Source organism: Cinclus cinclus, chromosome 20 (assembly GCF_963662255.1).
Source record: "Cinclus cinclus chromosome 20, bCinCin1.1, whole genome shotgun sequence".
NCBI classification, from domain to species: Eukaryota; Metazoa; Chordata; class Aves; order Passeriformes; family Cinclidae; genus Cinclus; species Cinclus cinclus.
In genome coordinates this window covers 8,546,117-8,569,092 of record NC_085065.1, presented here as the reverse complement: position 1 = coordinate 8,569,092, position 22,976 = coordinate 8,546,117, and the positions used below count along the sequence as shown (strand labels likewise).

General features: G+C 44.8%; 1 protein-coding gene across 1 annotated transcript in view; it reads right to left on the bottom strand.

Annotated features, from left to right (window-relative positions):
- Positions 1–13,176: 13,176 nt before the first annotated feature.
- RAB11FIP4 (RAB11 family interacting protein 4) overlaps positions 13,177–22,976 on the bottom strand; it is a 109,260-nt gene continuing 99,460 nt past the window's right edge. Inside the window, exons 5-15 of the mRNA XM_062506006.1 lie at positions 22,498–22,689; positions 20,842–20,976; positions 19,385–19,420; positions 18,390–18,489; positions 17,859–17,962; positions 17,171–17,311; positions 16,556–16,637; positions 16,160–16,297; positions 15,534–15,692; positions 15,062–15,205; positions 13,177–13,293 (exon numbers count right to left, since the gene is read on the bottom strand). Coding sequence (XP_062361990.1) covers positions 13,177–13,293; positions 15,062–15,205; positions 15,534–15,692; positions 16,160–16,297; positions 16,556–16,637; positions 17,171–17,311; positions 17,859–17,962; positions 18,390–18,489; positions 19,385–19,420; positions 20,842–20,976; positions 22,498–22,689 — 1,348 coding nt within the window. The remainder of the gene's footprint in view (positions 13,294–15,061; positions 15,206–15,533; positions 15,693–16,159; positions 16,298–16,555; positions 16,638–17,170; positions 17,312–17,858; positions 17,963–18,389; positions 18,490–19,384; positions 19,421–20,841; positions 20,977–22,497; positions 22,690–22,976) is intronic.

Sequence of the window (22,976 nt, the reverse complement as noted above, 5' to 3'; positions counted from 1 at the left end):
CGATGGGCTGGCTGCACCCGCGCGCCGCCAGTGGAAGGCAGCGAGCGGGAGGGGAGGGGAGGGGAGGGGAGGGGAGGGACGGGACGGGACGGGACGGGACGGGACGGGACGGGACGGGACGGGACGGGGCGGTGGGATCGGGGCGGCCGCGCCGTGCGGGGGCTCCCGCGGGCACCTGCGGGCGCTGGGCGGAGCGCCAGGAAGGGGAGCGCGGGCGGGCTCTGCCCCACCTGCAGCACTCGGCATCCCCTGCCCCGTGTCCCTGCAGCTCCTTGAAAGCCATTCCCCCTGCCGCCGCGTCCCCGAGCGCCGCTGCCCCGACACCGCGGAATCCCCGGTGAAGCTTTGCTTTCCTTCCTCCCGGTGTTGCTCACGGCAGAGGAACGCGGTGCATCGCTGCGAAGTCGCAGGGCTGCCTGGGGAAGCAAACAGCAGCTGTTCGGAACGGGGAAAGTCCTGCAGAGCCAAGCTCACACCTCCAGCGCTGCCTCTCGGGAATTCTCCGGCACCTGCTCCCGGTCTGGGGCCGGGGAGGATGCCCCGGGGCAGGAGCCAGCCCTGCTCGCTCCGGTCCGCTGGGACACATCCCCAGGGCACGGCACACCGGGAACGGCGGGGACTGGCCCGGCACGGCCACCCCCAGCCTCCCTGAGAGCCAAACAGCGGCGTTTCCACCCCTTCCTTTGGGACAGTATCAGGCAGTCTAAGTTTCCTGATATTCGAACTGAATTTTCACGTTTTACCTCAAACCTATTATGTTCTGTTTACATAGTCAAATCATAATAGCATAAATCATAAATACAATACTGCATTATTAATATTTCCTCCTTTGGGTTCCCAGCTAAATATTTAGTCTTATGGCTAACACTTGGTTTAAACCCAAGAAATGAATCAGCTCTCATTTTTATCGCCACTAGCTGTAGGGCAGCAGGGAAGAATTTGAAGGTTGTGGTTTGGAATTATTATTTAGCTTTGCATTGAAATTTTTCATCCTGGTTTCTAGTTTTGAACCAATGTTAGGCAGCAGAAAGTAATCTGGTATTTTTTTTGGCTTACAAACTCCTCCTGGAAACTTCAAGCCAAACCAAACAAACAAAAACCAAAAAAATCCAGGCACAGTTACAACCAATCTGACACAGTAGAATGGCTATTTTTACTTTATGCTATGAATTTGTAACCAGGCTCCATTCTCTGCTGAACCAGATCTGAGTTACACAACCTTTGTTACAGGGATGCATCCTGTGTTCACGATGTGCTCCTTGGAGCTCAAATAAACCAACCACGTGAGGCCTGATCAACTTATTCCAGAGAGAAGCAGTTGCTTTCCTGAGGGTCTCATTTTTAGGTCTTCATATAAATCCTGCACTGAATCTATCCAAAAAAATAAGGTTTATTTTTTGAGGCTACAGTCATTCGGGAAATCAGCATCCCAGCAATATTTAGAGCCTGAAAACAGCAGGATGGCAAGAACTGCTGGGGTTGCAGAACTCACAGATGTTTTTCAACCCTGTCCTGCACCCTCTGGCCCTGGACTTTGCATTTCAGGCAGCGAGTGTTGAGCCACATCCCTGTGCACAGCACGGCCCTGGCAAGGCTCCTCCTCCCTCCCCAGCCCTGGCAGAGTGATGGGGAGAGCCTGGCTGTTTTTTGATGCAGGGGAGCTCTGCCGTGCCCATGGCCCAGCCCTGCTGCTCCCTGGAACGGGGCCACTGAGAGGGGGCTTCAGGGCTGCACCTTTAATCCAGATTTACACGGAAATATTTCCAAGAATGAAAGCAAACCCCTCTGCTGCTGCTTTTCTTCAGGGCATCCCCCCATTCATTGCTGTGCACAGCCAGAGCTATAGGACAGGCTTGCTCAGGGGTTATTTCTCTGTCATGTGGCACAAGTGCTCAAGCTGACCAGAGGATTCCTGAAGGGTTGAGAGTAGCCCTGCCCAGTGACTGCTCTGGTTTTAAATAAAAGCCTGAGCACGTTAAGAAAAGCCACAGGGTGCCAAGAGAGACAGTGTTTCACAAAACACAACCAACAATTTTTTCCAGTACAACAGGGAGAGAGCAAGCACAGCCTTTCAGTAGCTGAGTTCATTTACCTCTGTTGGTTCCACAGCCCAGTTCTTCTCTGTCTTTTCAGCAACAGTCTGTACTGGAGTCATAACCCCTGTTACACACTCTCACATCAAAATACAAACTGCATCATCTGTCTGCTAAGGCACAAAGGTCTCAGTGTGACAGAAATTCAGATTTAAGCACCATTCCAGAGGACGTGCTGACATACGATCATTGCAAAGTCATTTAAAAATCACCATTAACCCAAATAGTTATAGTTATACATCTGGGACAGTCTTCAATTTACTGGTCATATGCTCTAGCCTTTATTTGCATCCAAAAAGCAGTTGGGTCTAAGGATAAATTTCACCCTGAGTTACGCAAGCTAGGAGAGTCCCTGCTGCATTGCATGTGTCAAAAGACATTTAGTGACACATCCCAGGTCCCAGTCTGCCATCAGAGATTCAGGACAACACTGAAACATAGGCCATCATGAACAGTGAACAGAGTAAGGGAAAACATCAAAGTCAGGGCTCTGAGACTGCTATGCTGAAGAAAACGTGTCAGCCAAGACAACCTGAGCAGATCAGAGTCTGCTCCCATACTACAGGAGTTGGCTCTTGTATTCTCTTGGTGATCCCCTGAGATGTATTTCCTCTTTGTAACAGTTCTCCATGCCACTCCCCAAGTTCTCAGGAGTCAGAACTCCTGGAATCTATTTCCTACTCTGCTACTACCCCATTTAGCCTCTGTCTGCCTCCAAACCCACTCTTCCCTCAAATGATCAGAGTAAGGCAACAATCACCTCCCAGGAGTTCTGAGCTTTAATTCCTGACTGTAAAATGACCTAAGGGTCTTGCATCACCCCAGCCCAGTAAGAAGAGCATAATTTGCTAGAAACTATTACAGATTTTGTGATAGGTGGTGGTGATGATTCCTGCCCCCAGAGGAATATGTGATTTGCTTTCCTACTGTGTCCTTTCTCATGTACCAGCAAGTAACTGCTCTGCAAGTGGGTCACTAGTACAGCACATTAGACTGAGCTGCTGAGATTTGGGAACAAAGCTGCTCCCTGTCTCTCTGGTGAAGTGGTTTAGCATACACAGTAGGGAGCTTTCTTTGAGCCTGCTGTTATAAATCTGAATATCCAGCATCTCATTGCTGGGAGGAATCTGAGAATGGGGAAGCCTGAGAAGATAACACACAGGTATGTTGCTCCATGGATTATTCATACATCTTTGCTGTGACTCCCCAAATATCTGTACCCACTGTGAGAAAAGCTACCTCACAACCTCATGGAATGATACTGTAAAAGATATATACCAGATTTAGAGACTACTGTCAGTCAAATGAAAGCTGTTTGGTATAGTATGATCACTTGAAGACCATCAAAGTATTTTTGAAAGGAAAAAATTTGCCCTGCAAGGCTTGAACTGATTAGTGAAATCTTTTCAAAATTCCCTTTCCTCTTCTGCCTTGCTCTAAGCCCAGCTGGAGGCAGAGATCTTACCACCTTAAATTCTGCTTTGAATTTTAAATGACATGCCACAGGCTTGGTTCCCTGGCTTTACACCCTTCACTATCTTTCACACAGGTGCAAAATGGTCATATTTTGTTAGCCCTAGGACACGAGGTGACATGGAAGATGCAGGCTGGGGGTGGGAGCAGCAGCTTTTTAGGAGTCAAACTTCAAACTCGCTAAACCCCCCGTGGAAACACATCCCTGAACCACCTGTACCCTGTGGCTATGTCAGGCTGGGCTTTGCTGACATTCCCAGGCCAACTCTGATGGTTTCATCCAAGATGCTGCTGGGCAGGTAGGACAGGGCAGGGAACTGCACTGGGCTGCTTGAGGGGACACCTCACCCTGAGTGTCCCCAACACGTAACAGAAAGTCTCCATTTTTCCCAAGTAAGGAGCATCCAGTATTTCTCTGGGCTGAGAGTGTCTGCCCCTCTGCCAGCAGCATTTTCCCAGAGCATTGACTGCTCTGTTGGGCAACGTGCCCATGGACACCAGCTCAGGAGGGCAGCCCCAGGGCACCCGTCCACAGCACTCCCCTCACTCCACACACCTCTTGCAAAAGCAGCCTGGAGCCTAAGCTGCTCCTCACATTTTATTCTTTTGAGTCCAGTGGTTAAAATAAGGCCTGGAGAAGAGGCCAGCAGGTCTGGTGGCTCAAACTGGAGATGAAGAGAAAAAATTACCTCAGAGTGTCAGTCAAGCAGGCCCTGGGTGTGTCCTCCAGCACTGCACCTCATAAAGAGCCTGTTCCATGGGGATGTGGTGAGTCCTGGCTGAGCCCACAGCAGGCTGAGGGTCCCCTCTGCTCTGCACACTGGGACAGGTCCCAGCTCTGTCCTGGTCCCCTCTGCTCTGCACACTGGGACAGGTCCCAGCTCTGTCCTGGTCCCCTCTGCTCTGCACATTGGGACAGGTCCCAGCTCTGTCCTGGTCCCCTCTGCTCTGCACACTGGGACAGGTCCCAGCACTGTCCTGGTCCCCTCTGCTCTGCACACTGGGACAGGTCCCAGCTCTGTCCTGGTCCCCTCTGCTCTGAACACTGGGACAGGTCCCAGCTCTGTCCTGGTCCCCTCTGCTCTGAACACTGGGACAGGTCCCAGCTCTGTCCTGGTCCCCTCTGCTCTGCACACTGGGACAGGTCCCAGCTCTGTCCTGGTCCCCTCTGCTCTGCACACTGGGACAGGTCCCAGCTCTGTCCTGGTCCCCTCTGCTCTGCACACTGGGACAGGTCCCAGCTCTGTCCTGGTCCCCTCTGCTCTGCACACTGGGACAGGTCCCAGCACTGTCCTGGTCCCCTCTGCTCTGAACACTGGGACAGGTCCCAGCTCTGTCCTGGTCCCTCTGGCAGTGCTGGTCCCAGGATGACCCCTCCAGGTACACCTGGGAACCTCAGCCTCTCCCAGGGGTCACCCGTGGCAGAGTTTTCCCTCAGGGCTCTCCCGGGGAAGCTGTTGCCTTCAGTTTAAAAGTGAAACTCCCCCCAGCACATGCCCTGGGGTGGTCACTGCTGGCCATGCCAGGTCACACAGCCCCAGCTCCAGGCTGTGCCCTCCCCACAAACAGCTCACTGCTCCTCAAGGAAGGAGCCACAGCACGTGCTCATTAGCTACATGGGTCAGTAAATAATTATATTTATGTCACATTAAAAAGCTGGAGCCAAAAAGCTGCAAACAGCTCCCAGCTGGAGTTCCCATCAATTGAGAAGGGCAACGCTGTGGGTGGAGAGATTAATGGGTCGGTCCTGTGAAGCTCCAGCTTGGAAATGTAACATAACTGTGGATGTCAGGTAAGGCATGTACTGAGCAAACTCCTTCCCTGGTGCCATCTGTGCAACTTATGCAAAGTTAATGAAGCTGGTGTTTGGGCAGGTGAGAACAGAACTGGGCAATCCTTCTTTAAATGAAGCACAGAAATAGAGGGGGACTGGGGGGAAGATAAGGAGGGACACTGAATCAGTCATCCACCACAGACAACAGTTCAGTCATGCAGGGAAAGCAAATAATTTATTTACATATCTGATTGTACACTACAACTACCTGAAGGATCCACATCAGCTAGGACAGCTTTATTGTCCCCAGAAAGTATTTCAAGAAAATACAGAGAAAATAGTGTAATGGCACATTGCAACAGTACTGACATCACTTCACTGATGTTATGAATTACAGAATGAGATTAAAAATAGTCATATGCCACTTTTGCTGGCTGCTTTTTTTCAGTAACAATGGAGCAAGTGAACTTTGCTCATTTTCATATCAAGCAGCCTTTGAAATAAAACATAAAACCACCTCCTTGCTTCTAAGGCAGCTTAATACTCTGTGAAATGGGTGTCAAATTCAGTCAAAAAAATTCTGCTCTGTGAGAGTGGAACATACTTTTTTATAGATGAAAAGCTTTGTTTTTTGGAAGATTTGGGGCATAATGATGATTTTTTTTTTTCCTTGAGACTTACCACAGTTTATTATCTCACTGTGTCTGGAGGCTGGTGAGTAGGTTATTGATAAACAAGGTGTGAGAGACAGAACAATTTGAGGATCTCATCAGATGAACAGGGTCAACACTCCAGAAATGAAACCACCAGCTTGAGAAGAGGCTGGAGGGAGGAGGAAAGGACACTTCTAGAACCAGGTGTCTGGTTGCCAGAGTTACAAATGTCCAGGCTCACAACCCATCTACACAGCTTCCCAAATGCTGTGGGGGAAGAGTGCTGTGCTACAAACCCCAAGGGAAGTTTATTCAGCATTTGCCAAAATGTGAAGAGCAAGACACCCAATCTCTCACATCTGCAAGAGGAAGATCTCCAGTCATGCAGATCCAGGATCTGTCCTTAGGAAACGCTGCCACAGAAGCCAGGGAGAGAAGAGGAGTAACTAAAGCATTTTAGGCACTCTAAGATGGAGAGTATATGAATTGGTAATGCTATTTCACTTTCCATTTCAATGGGCAAAGTAAATCACTTGCATGATCCCACAAAAATAATCCCAGAATGGAAGTTAACCTGAAATGGGCAATGTGTTCAAATGAGGTTTTGGTCTGGTGCCCATTTCAAGTATAAAAGGAAGCAAATTGGCTTTAATGGAAATAAAAACTATAATCACCAAGTCAGGACTGTAACATTTAATTAAGTGTTTTATTATTTTGAATTAACTGAAGCCAACAAGTGGATAGAATTGGTCTCATAATGATACTAAAACAATAAATCTGTAGAGTGTGTGACATTGCCTTACAAGAGACCAACCATCTGACACAACATTCCTAAAAGACAAAAAACTGCTAATTATGTTAAATTTCATTTGCTATGTAATTTAGACCATGACATAGTGCTTCTAAAAAAACCTGTACAAAATGAGTATTTTTTACATCTCGGAGGCACATGAATACAAATCTGATCTATTTTTTATATACACATGTACATTACAAGAAACCAGATGATTAAAGAAATGTATATAAAAAGTGTCCAAAACCAGATGATAAAATGTGAAAATAAAATGTATCCTCACAACAGAGAAATAAAAGGCACAAGTACTAAAATATGTAACCATGCAAAAAAAGTGACTAGTCTGTGTAACAGAGAAAAACAAATGGCTCTCACAACTAATTTTACGGTCATTCTCAAAATGTCTCAGTATTTAAATATATATCAGTGCAACATTTACTGCCCTGTAGTGTACTGGTGTTCACAGGATACCAAATTCTTGGCTCTCCTTCTGACGTCCTTTCTCCAAAGCCAGAATAATTTAGGTATGGATAAGGGGTGATGCTGGGGAGTGTAAGATCCTCACTGGGAGGAGTGTCTGCAACCCCCCTTTTACCTCCTGCACAGATGTGCTCCCCAGAACCTGCCACCCTTCACTGGGGCACAGCAGCTCTGAGGGTGTCACTGCGCCCAGAACAGTGACAGCAAAGCTGACAGCTCTGGTGACACTGCTGCTCCACTCACAGCACCTCCATTCCAGGGCTAGGCGTCCAAATTACACTGCAGAAGCCCATGTTTGTTCATGTTTTCATCAGGTTTAGAGTTTAAGTAAAAACTAATCTCTCTAACAGAACGTTTGACCAGGCATTACTCTCGCAGCTGAACAAAAGCCCCGGACTGAAGCCAGCAAGCTGAGACCCAGGGTGCAGAGAGCACCAGGAGTTCTGTCAGCTGGCTCCACGCTGTGGCAAACTCTGGTAGCGTGGCCCTGCCTGCAGATTGTGCCTGCAGATCCTCTCGGGCTGCTGCTGTGACCTCTCCGATGTTCTGGCCGTGCTGAGCCTCCCAGAGTGTGTCAGCAGAGCGTGCAGTGGGACACCTGGACAGAACTGAGGCACATCCCAGGGATCCCTCACCTGGATCACCTTCAGGTACACTCACCCTACCTGCTTGTATACCATGAGAATCAGCTATGTTTTGTCACGTACATGGGACACAATCAGTTTTCACCACCACAAAAAAGGCAAGGACAGGACTGAAATTCTTGCCTTGGTAGCTAAAGTCACACCGAAGCCAAGAATATTGAATTTGTCCCTCCCATCTGCTCACAGTGCTGCCCCAAAGCACACACACCTGACAGTGGCTCGTGACAAGACCAAGAGTGTAAATGTCAACAGAACACTGAGAAAGAGTCCTAGAAAGAAATATCTCTCTTGCACATTGGAGCAACTCTCAGTGCATTATGCAGAATGACAGGATTCAGACCCAACACTGACTGCAATCCTCATCAAACTCTAAAGGTACATGCAGAGTTTCATTAACTAGAAACCCATGCATGATTTAACAGCAAACTGCTCCTAGGATCAATATTTTGAATTCAGAAATACTGAGATGCAAAGGAACAAAATGTCAGAACTGTGGAACTATGTCCTTTAAAACCAACTAGCTGCATTACATCACCCGTCATGATTTCTTGACAATGGTTCTTGAGCAATAAATACAAGCATAACAAGAATACGAGCATTGCTACTTACACCAGAAACTGTTCAGTTAAAATCTGAGTCAAGTCTTCATTTAAATCAGTATAAGCTAAGCCACTGATCTGGCAAGTGTTTGATCAGCTGCTACTTCCTTCCTTCCTTGGAAAAAAATCCCTCAGACTGCACCATACAGTATTTGTTTTAAGAGAAAACCACTGTATACTCACTTCCATTAAAGAATGTAAAAAAAGCTTTATTTTATTTGTTAATTCTTGTTCTTAGACTCATCACATGTCACGGGCACTATGATGCACAGACCACTGAGCAGTGCCTGGTGTAGCAGCCCACAATGTGTGTTTATAGATCAGCTTCCAAGCCCTCATTTACAAACCAGATTAGGGAGCCTAAATACTGTTGGTCTAGATCCTCTCTGGAGAGCAGTGCAGTTCTACCAAAGTAAATGGAGCATTGCTGCACTCAGACACCAAAATATTTGTTGATACACATCTTTGAGAATTAATAATGGTGTGTTCAACTCCCTACAGAGCTGGCTGAGAAATACCTGAATTTTTCCCAAAGACGATGAAAGGAAAGCTGGCAACAGAAGTGCACTGGTTGCTGGGTTTTTTTTAAACCTTGCTACATATTTGCATATTAAAAATTCCTTAAAAATAGACGGGATGGTTACAGTTATCAGTGTTGCACTCCAAGACAAATTCTTTAACAGCTTCAGCCTTAAATAGAAGCTATTCAAAAAGCTGAAAAATCTGCTTTTGACGTCAAAGCAGTTTTGAATCAGCATCATTCTGAAATCAGAACTAGGCAGCAGCTGATGACTGAAGTCCAGAGGGAAGCAGCCAATACCAGAAAACAGACTACATTTCAAGTACTCTTTAAGTGCAAGTTTTGAAAGAGGTATTTTTTCTGCAGTACCTTGGGTGGGACTAGCCTGACCAAGGGCAGCTTCTGCCAAAAACCAGTTTGCTTTGCTTTTTTTTTTTTCCCCTGTCCAGAAACACCTGTAGTGGTTTGCAACAGGTTTGACCAGAATATAATTTAGCTTTCTAGAATCTAAGGTCAAATGAACCAAGGAACAGATTCCGACACAGTACGTGGGATTGAGTTTGCATCCTCAAGGGTTAAACAGAACCAAGGGTTTGACACAGGAGTGTTTACTGCATTTGTGTATTGCCAGGAGATGATAGCACATTTCTGTGTCTGAAGTGATTCACCCAGGGAAGGGAGGCCCCCTTGTTCCACCCACAGTAACACTGACAGAGGCAGGCTGTACTTTCCTGGCCAGCCTGAGAACACAAAGGATGTCCACAGCAAAGAAGAAAGAAACTTATCAGAGAACAAACAGCAAAATTAGTGTCTCCCTATTCACAATATCTCCTGTCTGTTCTGCCAGTGTCTGTCTGACACTTGATCAAAATATGCACTCTCTGCACCACTGCTATCAGATTACTCTTCTCCCTGCCCCAGTGAGCCATCAAGTGATCCGTTATTCCCAAATTACCTGCATGTCATAAAACATGATGACTTCTTTTCTGGAATAAAAGGGTTCTCTAGGGCTTGAGTTGCAAAATGAGTCGGTCTAATAACTGTAGTTACTCAGTCTAGGAATGCAATTGCCAATTAGTATTTTTAGAGGTGGATACCTTAGAGGAAAATATATCTGCCAGTGAAATGCCTCTCCCACCTCCAACTCCCATTATTGGTCAAACACAGCAAGTATCTGGATATGATTTCCACAGTAACAGATGGCAGTACCACACCGAGGGCCCCACAGGAGCAGGAGGATACCTCCTTTACACAATAAAACACAGCTACAAACACCACCAACATGGTGGTAAGACATCTCTTCAAATACAAACATTGAAGCAAGGAAGAGCTTCTAAATACTTACACAGCTGGGTACAAAGCTAAACAAGAAGTCCTGCAAGTTTGAAGAAATTTCCACTGCTGGGTACCCTTGGCTTATACCTTTAGAATATCCCTTTTGGGATATCAGACAGATTTGGTGACTGTCTCTCCTAATGGCTATTCACCTCCTACATACAAGTATCTGCACAAAAACTTGGCTATCACTATAGTCATGTCTTCTGTTCAAGTCCATGGGCTTTGCTTTCAGTGATAAACAGTCCTCAACATTTGCTGATGTTCCACCCTAATGGGAATGGGCTCTAGATCATTGAAATTTTGAAGCTAAGTCCAGTTTATTAAAAATGTCACCAGCCTAAGCTGCAACAGCTTCACTCTTACTGAAATCCACTGCATGAGAGCAGGACAGCAGTGCTTCCCAAACACAGTCATCTCCAGAAGCAGGGCTGCTGGATCACAGCAGGTTTGCAACAGCCCCCTGACAGTATGGAAGAGTTCTCTGTGGCCTACAAAAAGAGTAAAGTCCCTGGACTACCCCCAGACAGCACCAGGCAGAGGGAAATGCCATCAGTAAAGTGCAAGTGAAGAGTCCTGCAGGCAGGAAGCACCAAGCTGGCTGAACTGTTTCTCTCTCACCTTTTGGGTGGCACATCCAGAAGCAGCAGCAGGTGGGAAGGGTGGATATGTGGGGTTTCCATGGGGTTTCACCTACTTCTACACCAATAGAAACTGCTGCAGTGTTACATCTTACACCATTCCCAGGTGCCAAAGGAGTGATCTTTAAATCCTTTCCTCCACATTATCCCAGAGCTTCAGGAACCCAGCCCTGTGACATCTCTGTTTGAACCAGACTGTCCCATTTCTCCCAGAGCACTTTGTTGTGTCCCTCAGTCATTCCTCTGGTCCCTCTCTTTCCACTTACTTTACACCTGCCTATACAGATACATAGAAACAAACTGTTTTGTATTTTCTTGCCTTCAAGAAAGCCTGATTTCAGCATGTCCCCTGTTTCCCATCACTCCAGTAACACATCACTGAAGGCAAGAGCACAGAGATTGCAGAAAAATAGATATATATATATATATATTTACATTCATAACTGAATACAGTTTTATGTATTCAAATTCAGGAAAAATGCATCACATATACACACCAAGATACATCAAGAGAATCCTAGGGGCAAGACACTGCCAACAGCAAGAAATACACAGAAAAGCACAGTCATTGCTACTGTAACATTCTTCTGGGGAGTGTATTCAATAGAGGAAACATCTCTATGCACTGGGGAAAGCCAGATACTCCAGCTGATTTTTCTGTGCCAGTTGGTGTGAATCAAAAGTGTCAAACTTTTACTTTAAAAACAAAGTGCATGGAATAAAATGTTTTTAGCATTCAACTACCCAAACAATTCCGTAAGCTCTTTATATAAGCTACATTATGAATTAAAAACATCCTAGCCCTACAGTATAGATCCAGCTCTGGAGAACACAGGCACATGTTGAAGTCATCCCTATTTAAGGCAGCATTTAAGCATACGCTCAACTTTAAAGCTTAATGTTCTGTCCCACTGATGCCCATGAGCAGATGCAGCACACACTTAAAGTTAAGCACCTGCACAACTGCTCATCTAAATCAGGATGTGTTCCCTACTCAGAGCTTTAGATATGCATGTGTGTGCTCAGTCTGGACTGGCAACTCCTGCAAGATTAAGCTCTTTTTCTTTTTCCTACCCTACATATAAAAGGCAACTCCCTATCAGACTGTCCTCCACTGCTGTGCCAGGAACCAGCCATTCCTCTGCACAGCCTGCCCAAAAAATGCCATTCTCAAAGGAGTGCAGCTGTCTGGGGTGGGAAAGCAACTCAGCACATCATGTCAAGGGCTGATCCTCCTCCTCCCCCTGAAGTGAGATATTTCATGCAAATTTGTTGGTGTGTTTTTTGGGGGGTTAGAACTGGAATGTGTTCTTTCAGTGAAATCTTTAAAATCAGGGTGAGGGGAAGGGGCAGAATCCCAAAATTCATCTAATTGGCCCATGATAGACCCCTGAAAATAGGGGAATAGATTTGAAAAGCTCTTTGCCTCAATGCTACAGGGACCCTGGAATAAAAACACACATGAACACATGCTAGAGAGCAGGCTCAGAGCATCCCAAAGCAGGCTCCAAAGTGATCTTACATCAAAAACACTGTGCTGACAGTGGAAAACAAGTGGATGGTGATTTTTCATAAATAGCAAAAATTCTGCAGTATCTTCCTTGTCTTCCCATTTACTTCTTCCCAAAGTTTGTTTTTTGTTGTGTGTTCTTTTTGTGGTTTTTTTTTTTTTTAAATCTGACGTGTGGTTTAAGTACCAAAGCTAAATCAAATAGGAAATTACACAGTCAGCACCAGTTCAGTCACTGAACCTGGGTACGTCAATTGGTTTGTGGTATCCAAATTCCTGGAAGAACAAAGAAAAAAATTCTTTCTTCTTATGTTAGGGCCACATCCATATGTTTCCATTGTCTTTTTTTACCTTTACAACTAGAGGTAGAGTCATTTTGTCCAGTATCTAAAACAGCATGATCCAGTTATATTGTTATTACATTAATATACAGTATCCATCTCATCACAGGTATTGAAAGTGCATGGAAAAAGTCTAACCAAGCCAATTCAATGACAAATAACAGTGTACCAAACATCATATAAACACACCCGCACACCCACACTCACACCTAGTGTGTATATGTATTTATAGATTCATTTACAGTATCAGAGTGCTGCTTCGATCCAGTGGCATGTGCAGAAATATCAGGCAGTTGCTGCTTTTCCTTCTCATATTCTCTTCAATTCTTTATTTCCAAGATAGATGGATTGTGGTCCAGGATAGCCAAAATTATCTTGTCCATATACTGTCGCAATCTGTAGTTTATCTCTTCCTGTTCTTTGAGGGCTTCCATGAGCTAAAACACAACATTTCCAGGTTATTTGTGAAATATTCTCAGTTATATAACAGCCTGAAATTGAGACAGTGAGAGACCAGTGCCTGCTCAGGATCACCAATTTATTTTGTGACAGGTTTTCTAACTCAACCTCCTCCCTGTATCTGTATGTTACAGATCTTTGCTATCAAAGAAGGTGGTGAGCAGTCATCTCCAGGGATCTTCTGGCAGGTCATTTGAAACAAGGTCCCCATCTAACATGCCAATCTATCCTGCATCCACACCACGGATCAACTGCTCCATCTCAGAGCAAGAACTTCACGATACTCAATTCCTTTTGTAACTACTGAAATCTAAAGGTGCTTCCATTAAAGGCTGCTGAACAAAACAAGTATTTCAGTGTTTTGCACCAGGAAAAGTATGTGCTTCCTCTGGATCATGTGCATACTCTCTCTCAAGAAAAACCCCTAAGCAACCACTACATACTCCACAAGAACAACCCACTTGTTATTTAAAGTTCTACATTAAATACATGGGCTGTAAAAGGCCCCTCAACCTCTTCAAAGATAAAGACTGCTTTGCTTTTTATTCTGAATGTTTAGTGCCAAACTGACAAAGCTGCCAAGACACGTCAGAGCCCCAGATCCTCCTAAAGCTCATGTTATTTGCCTGACCATTTTCATAAGACTTCATTGAAGTCCCACCCTGAATCTGCAGATTCTTACCTTTGTTCTGATCATACAGGAAAAATGGCACAATGGGAACAGTTTGTGCAGGTCTGTGGGGTTTTGCTGACTCTGGGCTACAGCTTCCAGGCACTTTCCTCCTTTAAAGGGGGACTGCTGGATACTCCTCACATGAGCCAGAGCCAAGAGTTTGAGAGGGACAAAGTCAGATTTTTCTTTCCAATAGCAAAAGCCAGTTTGCTTTTACCTAATTAGAGATCAACAAGTAAACAGCCTTTCTTCACAGGTCTCTGGTTCAGCAAGAAATTAAGTTCTCAAGTATATAATTCTAGGGCCTTCACTTCAAGAGCCTGCCCAGGAGCTAAGGCTGACAGGTCAGCCCAGTACAGACTGGGTAAAAAGGAATTTTCTGTCTCACAATTTCTCCTGATGAAGAAATGGGAAGTTCTGTCTGTAAGAGATAGAGCATCAAGGATAAACAATTCCTTTGATCTTCACCACTAACCTTGTCTTCTTCCCTGCTAGCTCTCATGTATGCACTGGCCTAATCTCACAATCTGTCCTGGAGCTCAGAGGAAGCTACACCAGCTGGACTCAGCTCACATACAAATGGGTCTCCCAGAATATCTTTCAAAGCACTACCAAGTTATTATTTGCGCACAAGTTACTTTCTCCAAGAATTCAGCTCTGCTACAGGGAATATATAGCTCAAATATATGTCTAAGTGAGGGCTTGTTACTGAAGTAACTTAGAACTAAAGCTAGAACAGAAAGTAAAAATTAAAGTAACTAGCAGTGGCCATTTCTGTATGAAATTAATGTCCTATTCTCACATTACTCTGCAAGACACAAGATGTTAGAACTGTAAAACATTCACTGAGATTCTAATAATTCCAATTCTTTTGAGAGAAAGATGGGAGAGTTGCAATATAAGGATACCAAAACATGTTAGATTTAAGGCAATCTTCTAACACCCTTGAACTCCTAGCAAAGAAGAATTTTCTGCTGTTCATTTGTCAACTTCAGATTGTTCAACCTTGACAGTTAATTACAATGAAAATTGCATATTCTTGCATGTAGTACCTGATTAGAAAAGCACATTACCTCATCTCTTGATGCAGAATCGATTTCAGCTGCCAGTGACTGAGCTTTTGTTTGCGTTGCAAAGAGGTTTTTAGCTTCATAAAGACTGAGGCTTAGAATCTGTCCATTAAGATCATCATTTTGGTCACGAAGTTTCTGGTTCTCCTATTTAAGGATGAAAAGACTTTTTTTTTTGAGTTATTCCTACAAGATTTAATTAAAAGAAAATTTATCATCACAGGTAGCTTGGATGACATACAGCGAGGCTGCAGCTGGCAGCAACTCTTACCTCCAGTGACAAGGCCTCCCTGCCTGAGTTTTCCTGGGGCACAATTTACATCACCAGTGCAAACAAGACCTGCACAGATGCAACAAGGCTCTTGTGCTTATGTGAGAAGGAAGGGACAAAATCTGAAGGCAGAGGGCTTGGGCTTGCATTTTCCAAGGTATTCCTGTACATTTGATGTGGATTGAGAGGCCCTTCCCTGCTCACCTGCTTCAGCCGTTTTATTTCATGCTCCATTTCCACCTCTCTGGTTTTGGCATTGAATTCACTCAGGCTGGAGGAAGAGCTTCTCCCACGTCCAGGACGTTCACACTCCAGCTTGTACAGCTGCAGGTGCTCCAGTTCCTTCCGCAGGTCTTCGATGAGCTGTGGGCAGCAAACAGGTCCTGTCTCTGCAGCCCTCCCTGCAGATAGCCCCCTCTGTACCCAGGCAAAAGCACTCCCTGAGCCTGGCTGAGTTCTCACATCACAGCCTCTTCCTCTTCTTCCTCTGCAAGCACAGGTGCCCTAAACTGCCCCAGAGCTGGCAATGGCTGTGCCTGTTGAGCTTCATGCATGAGAAGCGTAATTTCCCTTGCAAACAGAATATAGGAAACCTTAGGGCACACAGTTCTGAAAGAGCTGTAAATCCTTTAGGTCAGGGATTGTCACTTATTAAGTATTCTTGCAGCATCAATTGCTCTGTGGGCACCCTTCCCACAGAAACACAATCCAGCAATAGCTTCACTGGATGTGGTGCTGTCAGTGCTCATCCTGCCTGCCCATTCATTCTCAGCAGGGTTTCCATGCGGGTGATATGTGACTGCCTGGTCTTACATCCCCTTCACACTCACCTCCTGTGTGGCTTCCCTCTCCTTGTTGAATTCCAGCCTGTTCTGCCGCAGCTTGTCCATCATCCTCTTGTACAAATCCATCTCATCCTTCAGTCGCAGACTTGTGTCTTCCAACCTGTCTGACATGCGCTGCCTCTCCTGGAAAGAACCGGGAACTTCAGAACAGGCTGGCAAGAGCAGGACACACCCTCAGCTTCACAACATGAACCTACAGGCCCAGCTGGCCATAAACTGGCTTGTGTCTCAGGACATTCCTGCCTCTGAAGGTGACCAATGTTCCAATTCCATTAATAATCTTGTTTAGGAAAGGAAAATTTAAGGAGCTGGGCCAAGCACTGTAAGAGTTCGCTCTTACATAAACTGTTAAACTGCTCCAGGACTCAGGGCTTTTGTTACCTCATCCAATCTCTCTGTTTGGGATTTCAGCCGTGTGACAGTGCTTTTCAGATCACCATTTTCTTCTTCCAGTTGTTGAACCCTGTGTTAATAACAAAAATCTTACAGCAAATACCTCTTCAAGAATGTAGACATGCAAAACAGTGTAAAAAGGCATCCCACTTGCACTTGATAGAAAGACCAAATAGGGAAAATCTTTCTAATCATAGCACTTTTAAACATGAGCTTTTGCTTTTCATTTTTAGGGCCCAAAATACTACGTTGACCCTCAGATTCTTGTACTTCTAACAACAGGTAGCTGGAAAAAAAAGAAGTTGGAAAAAACAAACACAAGCACAAATGTTTGCTAGAACTGGTCATGATTCCCTCCTTGAATCCACGCCAAATATCCAGCTAAGCTGTCTACATGGGCCATGTGGATTAAAGCATTAATGTAAAGCATCCTCCAAGCTTCTGGGCATTAGACATGTGACTGCAGAGCTACTCTGCAGAGCTGCCAACCTGCCACCATCTGTGCACAGTCTACTGGTGAACAGCCTGCATTTACAAGCAATGTAAAAGTGAAGAAAAGACCACCTTTTGCCCTGTTCAGGGGGGCACCAAGAGGTTTGTTACCTTGTATTTAGCAGTTCAATTTCAGTGCCTTTCTCTTTTTCATACTTGCTGTAAGCTTCTCTATGTCTCTTTATCTCTTCTTCCAGAGTCTGTTCTGCTGATGTTTCTTGGTCTTTCAGTAGTTCCTCTAGCTCATGAACCCTAAGGAAATCAGATCTCATTTCAGTAACAGCTTCAGAAGCAAATTCACTGTCTCTCTCTTTCCTGCCTACTCCTTTGCTGCATTCTAATTCACCACCTCTCGGCATTTAACCTCTCCCCGTATCTCTCATATTTATTAATAAACACAGAATTAAGTAGTATCAGTTTATCTATTATTCTTTCAGTCTCGCTAAGCTGAGACTAAGACCAAGCCTTCTGCTCTTGCTGGAAAAATAGCATGGAAAGGTGCAAGGAAACATGCAAGGAAAAAAGCCCCAGCCTCCCAGGGAAACCTGCCTTACAGCAGGAGAGTTTTCTCTGTAGAAGTCAGTAACATCTGTCAAAAACACTTGTCTGGAAGTCTCTTCTTGCTGAAAATTCAGCAAGGCAGCCCTATTTCACCCAGACTTCTCAGATGAAGCCTTATTTCATCACCATTAAGGAAGAAGCCTTGGTCATACCCTACAGGTGGAAATATTCCTTCCCTACAACCATGCTCTAGCGTTGCACTGACATGTTGAAGAGACGTGGCTCTGTGCTTTGTTACCTATGAACCAGCTGTGTGTTCTCTTGTTTCAGTTTGCTCTTCATGTCACCATTTGTCAGGCTATCATTCTCCAGTTCTGTCACCTTCTTCTCTAGGTACGTGACCTGGAAGGACAAGTGGCAAAAACTGAGTTTGAATCTCTCTTCAAGCATCCCTTCACTGTTCCTAATTACTTATTAGGAACATAATTAGGCATTTAGCTACTCTACCACTTTAAAAGGGGGCATATTTCTCTGCAAAGCCAGCAGCAAAATTAAGCTCCACAATTCTGAGTTCCCCAGACCCTGCATGTTCCTTGAAGGTGATCACTGCAAATACACCCTAAAGAAGTCCTAACACAATGCCTAGATTTGTGTTTGCTCAGTTCTTGCATTACTGCCAAGCAAAGTTGTAATAGTAATGGAACATCAAGGACATTTTGAATAAGCTACTTCAGATCATGGGTAATTCTGAGCAAGACCTTCATCCCCTATGCAGGGCTCCAGCAGGATTTGGTTGGGTGCATTACTCACAGGGCACAGAGAATCTCACCTTTTCAGTGATATCATTATCACAGGAGTCTATACTGTCTCTGAACAAGTCTTCTGTGCTGCCATTACTACTGCTGAAGTTACTGTTGTGGAAGAGTTGTCTGAAAGATCAGAAGGATAATTATTTAGCTTGATGAGGAGGCAGGACAAAGAGTCTGGCTTCAGACTTTGAACATCCGATGGTAAAATCTGTGCAATCATTTCAGTGACAATTAAAACTGTTTAAGCCCAAGTCTTACAAGAGACTGGTAGCTAAATGAAGTCATACTGAACACAGTCAATGACATTAGTTCTACGGAGTGAGTTCTTTGTTGCTTCTGATAGGATCTGCCACCAGCATTAACACAGTTCAAAAAATACTTAAGTCTTATTCACACTAAGCACTGAATTGTATGTCTTATTACAAATTTAAAATAAGGTCACCACTGCACATTGGTTGGTACAATTAAGCTGGAAAACTTCATACAGTAAGAACTTTAAAAAAAATTTAAAAAAAAAATCTCAAGCAGCTCCCACTGCAAAACAGTGTCAGAATATGAAACACTGGAGATTATTTAAAATGTCCTTGACCCTCACAGCACTCCCCAGCTTCACTCAGTCAAAGAAGATGACAATTCTCTATGTCCTTTTTAAAGGGGTGCTCTTGCTTTCCTTCACATTCTGGCAACAGCAGCAAGGCTGGTTAATGAGGGTTAAAGAAGCAGTAGCTGGACTGGTATTCCTTTATACTGCTGTTCCACATCTGGCAGACAAGGAAGCAAAAACTACATTTTTAACAGAGCTCTTCCCAGTTCAGGGGCCTGCTCCAAGAGTAGCAGGGTCTTCTATATTCTGCAACATTCATAGCTAAACACAGACCCCTTCCCTTAAAAACTTATCTTGGTAGATTGTTGTTTTTCTAAAATTATTCCTACTTTGGTCTCCCACTCCAACTTACGGAATTGTTTCCAATATTTTGATTCTACAAATATTTATAGAGATCTTGAAAACTCTTACCTTCCAAAGGCTGTGCTTGATATTTTCCTGTTAGGGCTACATGGATACAGAAGGAATAATATAGGAATTAAACACTTATTTGATTCAATTTTAATTGCACAATGAAATATAATAGACTTTTTAGCCAAGTCAAAAGATGATTCTATGAACAATATTCTTTAATAACTGAATCAAAAGCTGAAATTACCAAGAACACAAAGATGAGCGAAGCCACAAATTATTGTGATCATTAATAAGTCAATTTGCAAATACTGTTACACGTAGCAGAGATTTGTCAGTGTAAATCAGAGCGAAAACTAACATTAGAAACACCACAAAGGGACACCAAGTTAGTGATGGACATTTATTCTGATTTCCAGTTTTTAGATGATTTTATGAACAGTTAGTTTATCCTTTCCCATAATGCTTCCCAGTTCAGCACAGGAACTGAGGTCTTTCCACTTTTACAGTTCCCTTATGCAGACAGAGACTGGTGCTGTCTGAATGAAGACCCCTTGCTGCAGACAGCAGCACTGGAACCAGATCAAAATATCCTGCTGCATCTCTCAGGAAGAGGATGTCACATCTCTGTGTGCACAGACACAGCTCTTGCTTAGGCATACCCAGCCTCAGAAAATTCCCAAAGCCCTGGCTGGTCATGGGCTGGACGCTGGCAGACTCCTTGCTAGGGCAGGAACATTGCTCATGACGAGTTCTACACTGCTCTGTGTCACAAGAAGCAGCAGGGCAGCGTGCTCCATCCCCAGGATTGCGCCAACAGGCAGGACTCGCATCCAGTTTCTAGGGGGAGCTAAAATCCCGTCAAATAATTCCCTTCAAAACTCTAGGTGATTGTTAAAAGCACTTCCTAGGTGCTCAGCACACCTTTGGAATGATGGAGTGGCAGAAAAAGAAATGTAAGGAAAAAGCTGAAATTGCAAAGAACTCCAGAAGTAACTTCTGCCATAGGATTCATCATTTTTCCAAGTTCCCTTGACATTACAAAAAGATCCCACAGGAGCCAAGTACCTCTGCTGACCAGTAGCTTTAGGAGAGGTGCATGTAAGGTTATGTGCATTAGCCAAGGATCTGGAGATCCTTCCTTCCCACCTGGAGAAAGCAGTAGCTAACTGTAGATCTGCACTAAGCAGCACAGCAGATCCCACTTCCTGGGAAAAATTCCTTGAAATATCACTCTCACTCTGCAATCAAAGAGCTTATTGGTTAAAATATTTGAGTTTAGTAATCATGTCCGCACCTTAAATCAGAAAAATATTTAATAGCTGATGAAGAACAACGTTGTGGTTTGGGCTACATATCCAAGTCTAAATTTCTTGCTTTACTGTTTTGTAAGAACAATACATGTGTAAGAGGGAATGGGATACAGAAGGCAGAGAGCTCGCTCTCCCTCTCCTCCTGCTGTCAGCCAGTCCCATGTCAAGGGGCCATTGCCAAAAGCAGTGCAATAGGCTGCTTACCTGTTTGCTTTCAGGTTTTTCAGCCTGGCTTCCAAATCGTTGAGGAGATTTATCTTTTTGCAGCACTGTGAGCAGTAAACATCCAGTAACTCGCTGTTATAAACATGTCTCATTTTTCGGGGGGTTTGGCCAGCACTGTTTGCAGGAAAGGAGAGATGTTACTGGCTGTAATAACCAACCCACAACAGGTTTTCCTTGTGACTGTGTGTCTGTGTGTTAGAATCACAAATGAGGGACTTGAAGAACCATCTCTAACCACAGCTCATCTATGTTAGAGCTGATGATGGCCAGTGCTACTCTTAGGGCAAGTCCACCTGTCTGAGCTGAGGCCTTCCAGAGAATGTGGCTGTTTCTAGGTACCACTCAAAAGAATCAGTTTGGGTGACCAGAAGAACAGCAGAAGGTACATGGGGTCCACTGTGATGCACATAGCAAAGGCAGCTACAGGAGTATATTCAACCTCAGCTGTGTCCCCCTCTCATCTTGCCCATCTTCCCACTAGAGCCTGGCATAAAACCTGAAGAGTCTTCTCTCAAGAGAAACGCAGGAAGATGAAAAACTGGGTGGTCTGATAAGAACTCACATGAACCCCCTCAGATGGTAGGATGAAAGGAACCCCGGAATGAGGAGGAAGGGAGAAGTGGACACAGGGCTATAGGGGAGATAACAGCACCTCTTGTCATGGTAAAGAGAAAATAAACTCAAATGAAAGAGATCAGTCATGGCATGATGTGCGCTAAAGCCCAGGAATGAGAACGGAAAGTGCTGCATAAACCTGAGGAAAGAGAGGATGAAACACATGAGCCATCATCATGAAGGGGCTGTGGAGAGGGGTCTGGCTCTGCATGCATGAGAGAGGTGGCCAAGCTGGATTGCAGAAATGCTGGAAACAGAGGGAGCACGTGGGGGGTCGCATGCGGAACAGAAGGATGCAGTGAGCTTGTCCTGTGTGAGCAGTGAAGACAAGGCCTCCATGTGCTATTGATCCAAGCAGACCAATCCTAGAGAATCTTCATGCTCAGCTCTTCCCAACCCTGTTCACCCACTCCCTTGCTCTGGGGAAGGACTGTAAAATCCAGACCTGCCTTGGCCACAGGACGTAAGAGCTGCAGAGACTGAGGACACATGCAGGAGGCAAGTACACTGCTGTGGCACTTCTAGCTCCTAAGAGACAGCAGCTACTTGCTTATGTTTCCCAAGACACTCCAAGTCAATAGGATGCTCGTTTCGAATAAACCCTGAACACGTTGCAGCAGTTCCACTCATAGATTAGTGCTAAGGATCTGTAGTATCAGAACACTAAACAGAAACAGCTCTCTTAAGTCTTCCCTAAATCAGGGTGGGTACATAATGCTAAGTTGGCTTCTTTTACAGCAGATCCCTTCCAATACCTGAACTGTGGAATTATTGTCTGCAATAGAAAGAAATCTCTATAAGCAAAATAGCCCAGTTATTTCAACAGAAGCCGAGACAAGTTATCAGAAACAAGGTATTTGCTACAGCTCTTATTATTAAATGCAGCCTATCAATTAGAGGGCAGGAAATGAACTGATAACATTTTGCTTTTAAGGTGAGTCTATCTAACCAGTGTGAACTCTGCTATGGTCGGAGAAGAATAAAAAATGAAACATTGTTTGTTAATGAATAAGGAGCAACCTGGAAGATACAGATGAGCCAAGGTCAGAGTAGGCGTTGGTTCTGGTCTCATCATCAGGGCATGGGCTACTGGGAGTAAAATCCACATCATCTCCTTCCCCATAGTCTTCAAACTGTTCTTCATTACTGATCAGGGAGGCGGTGGAATAAGTGGAGAGGTCAGATGCTGCAGAAGGGTTGTGAGGACTTGACCTGAAACAAGAGGTCAAAACATCTCGAAGGCCGACTTTGATAGCACCTCACCTCATATGGAACCTTTCACCTTCACAGGCTGTCCCCTCTTTGAAGGTGTAACTCACCTTTGTGCTAAACCCCTGAAGGGCTAAATGTACCTGATGTGCAGCTGACAGAGTGCCTTGAGAGACAAGAGCACCTGAACAAGGCACCTGTGTGACAAGTTTGGATCAACACAAACCATTTTGCTTTAAAGAGCACACTTTGATGATCCTCAGCCACCACTTCCATGTGAAGATCACATG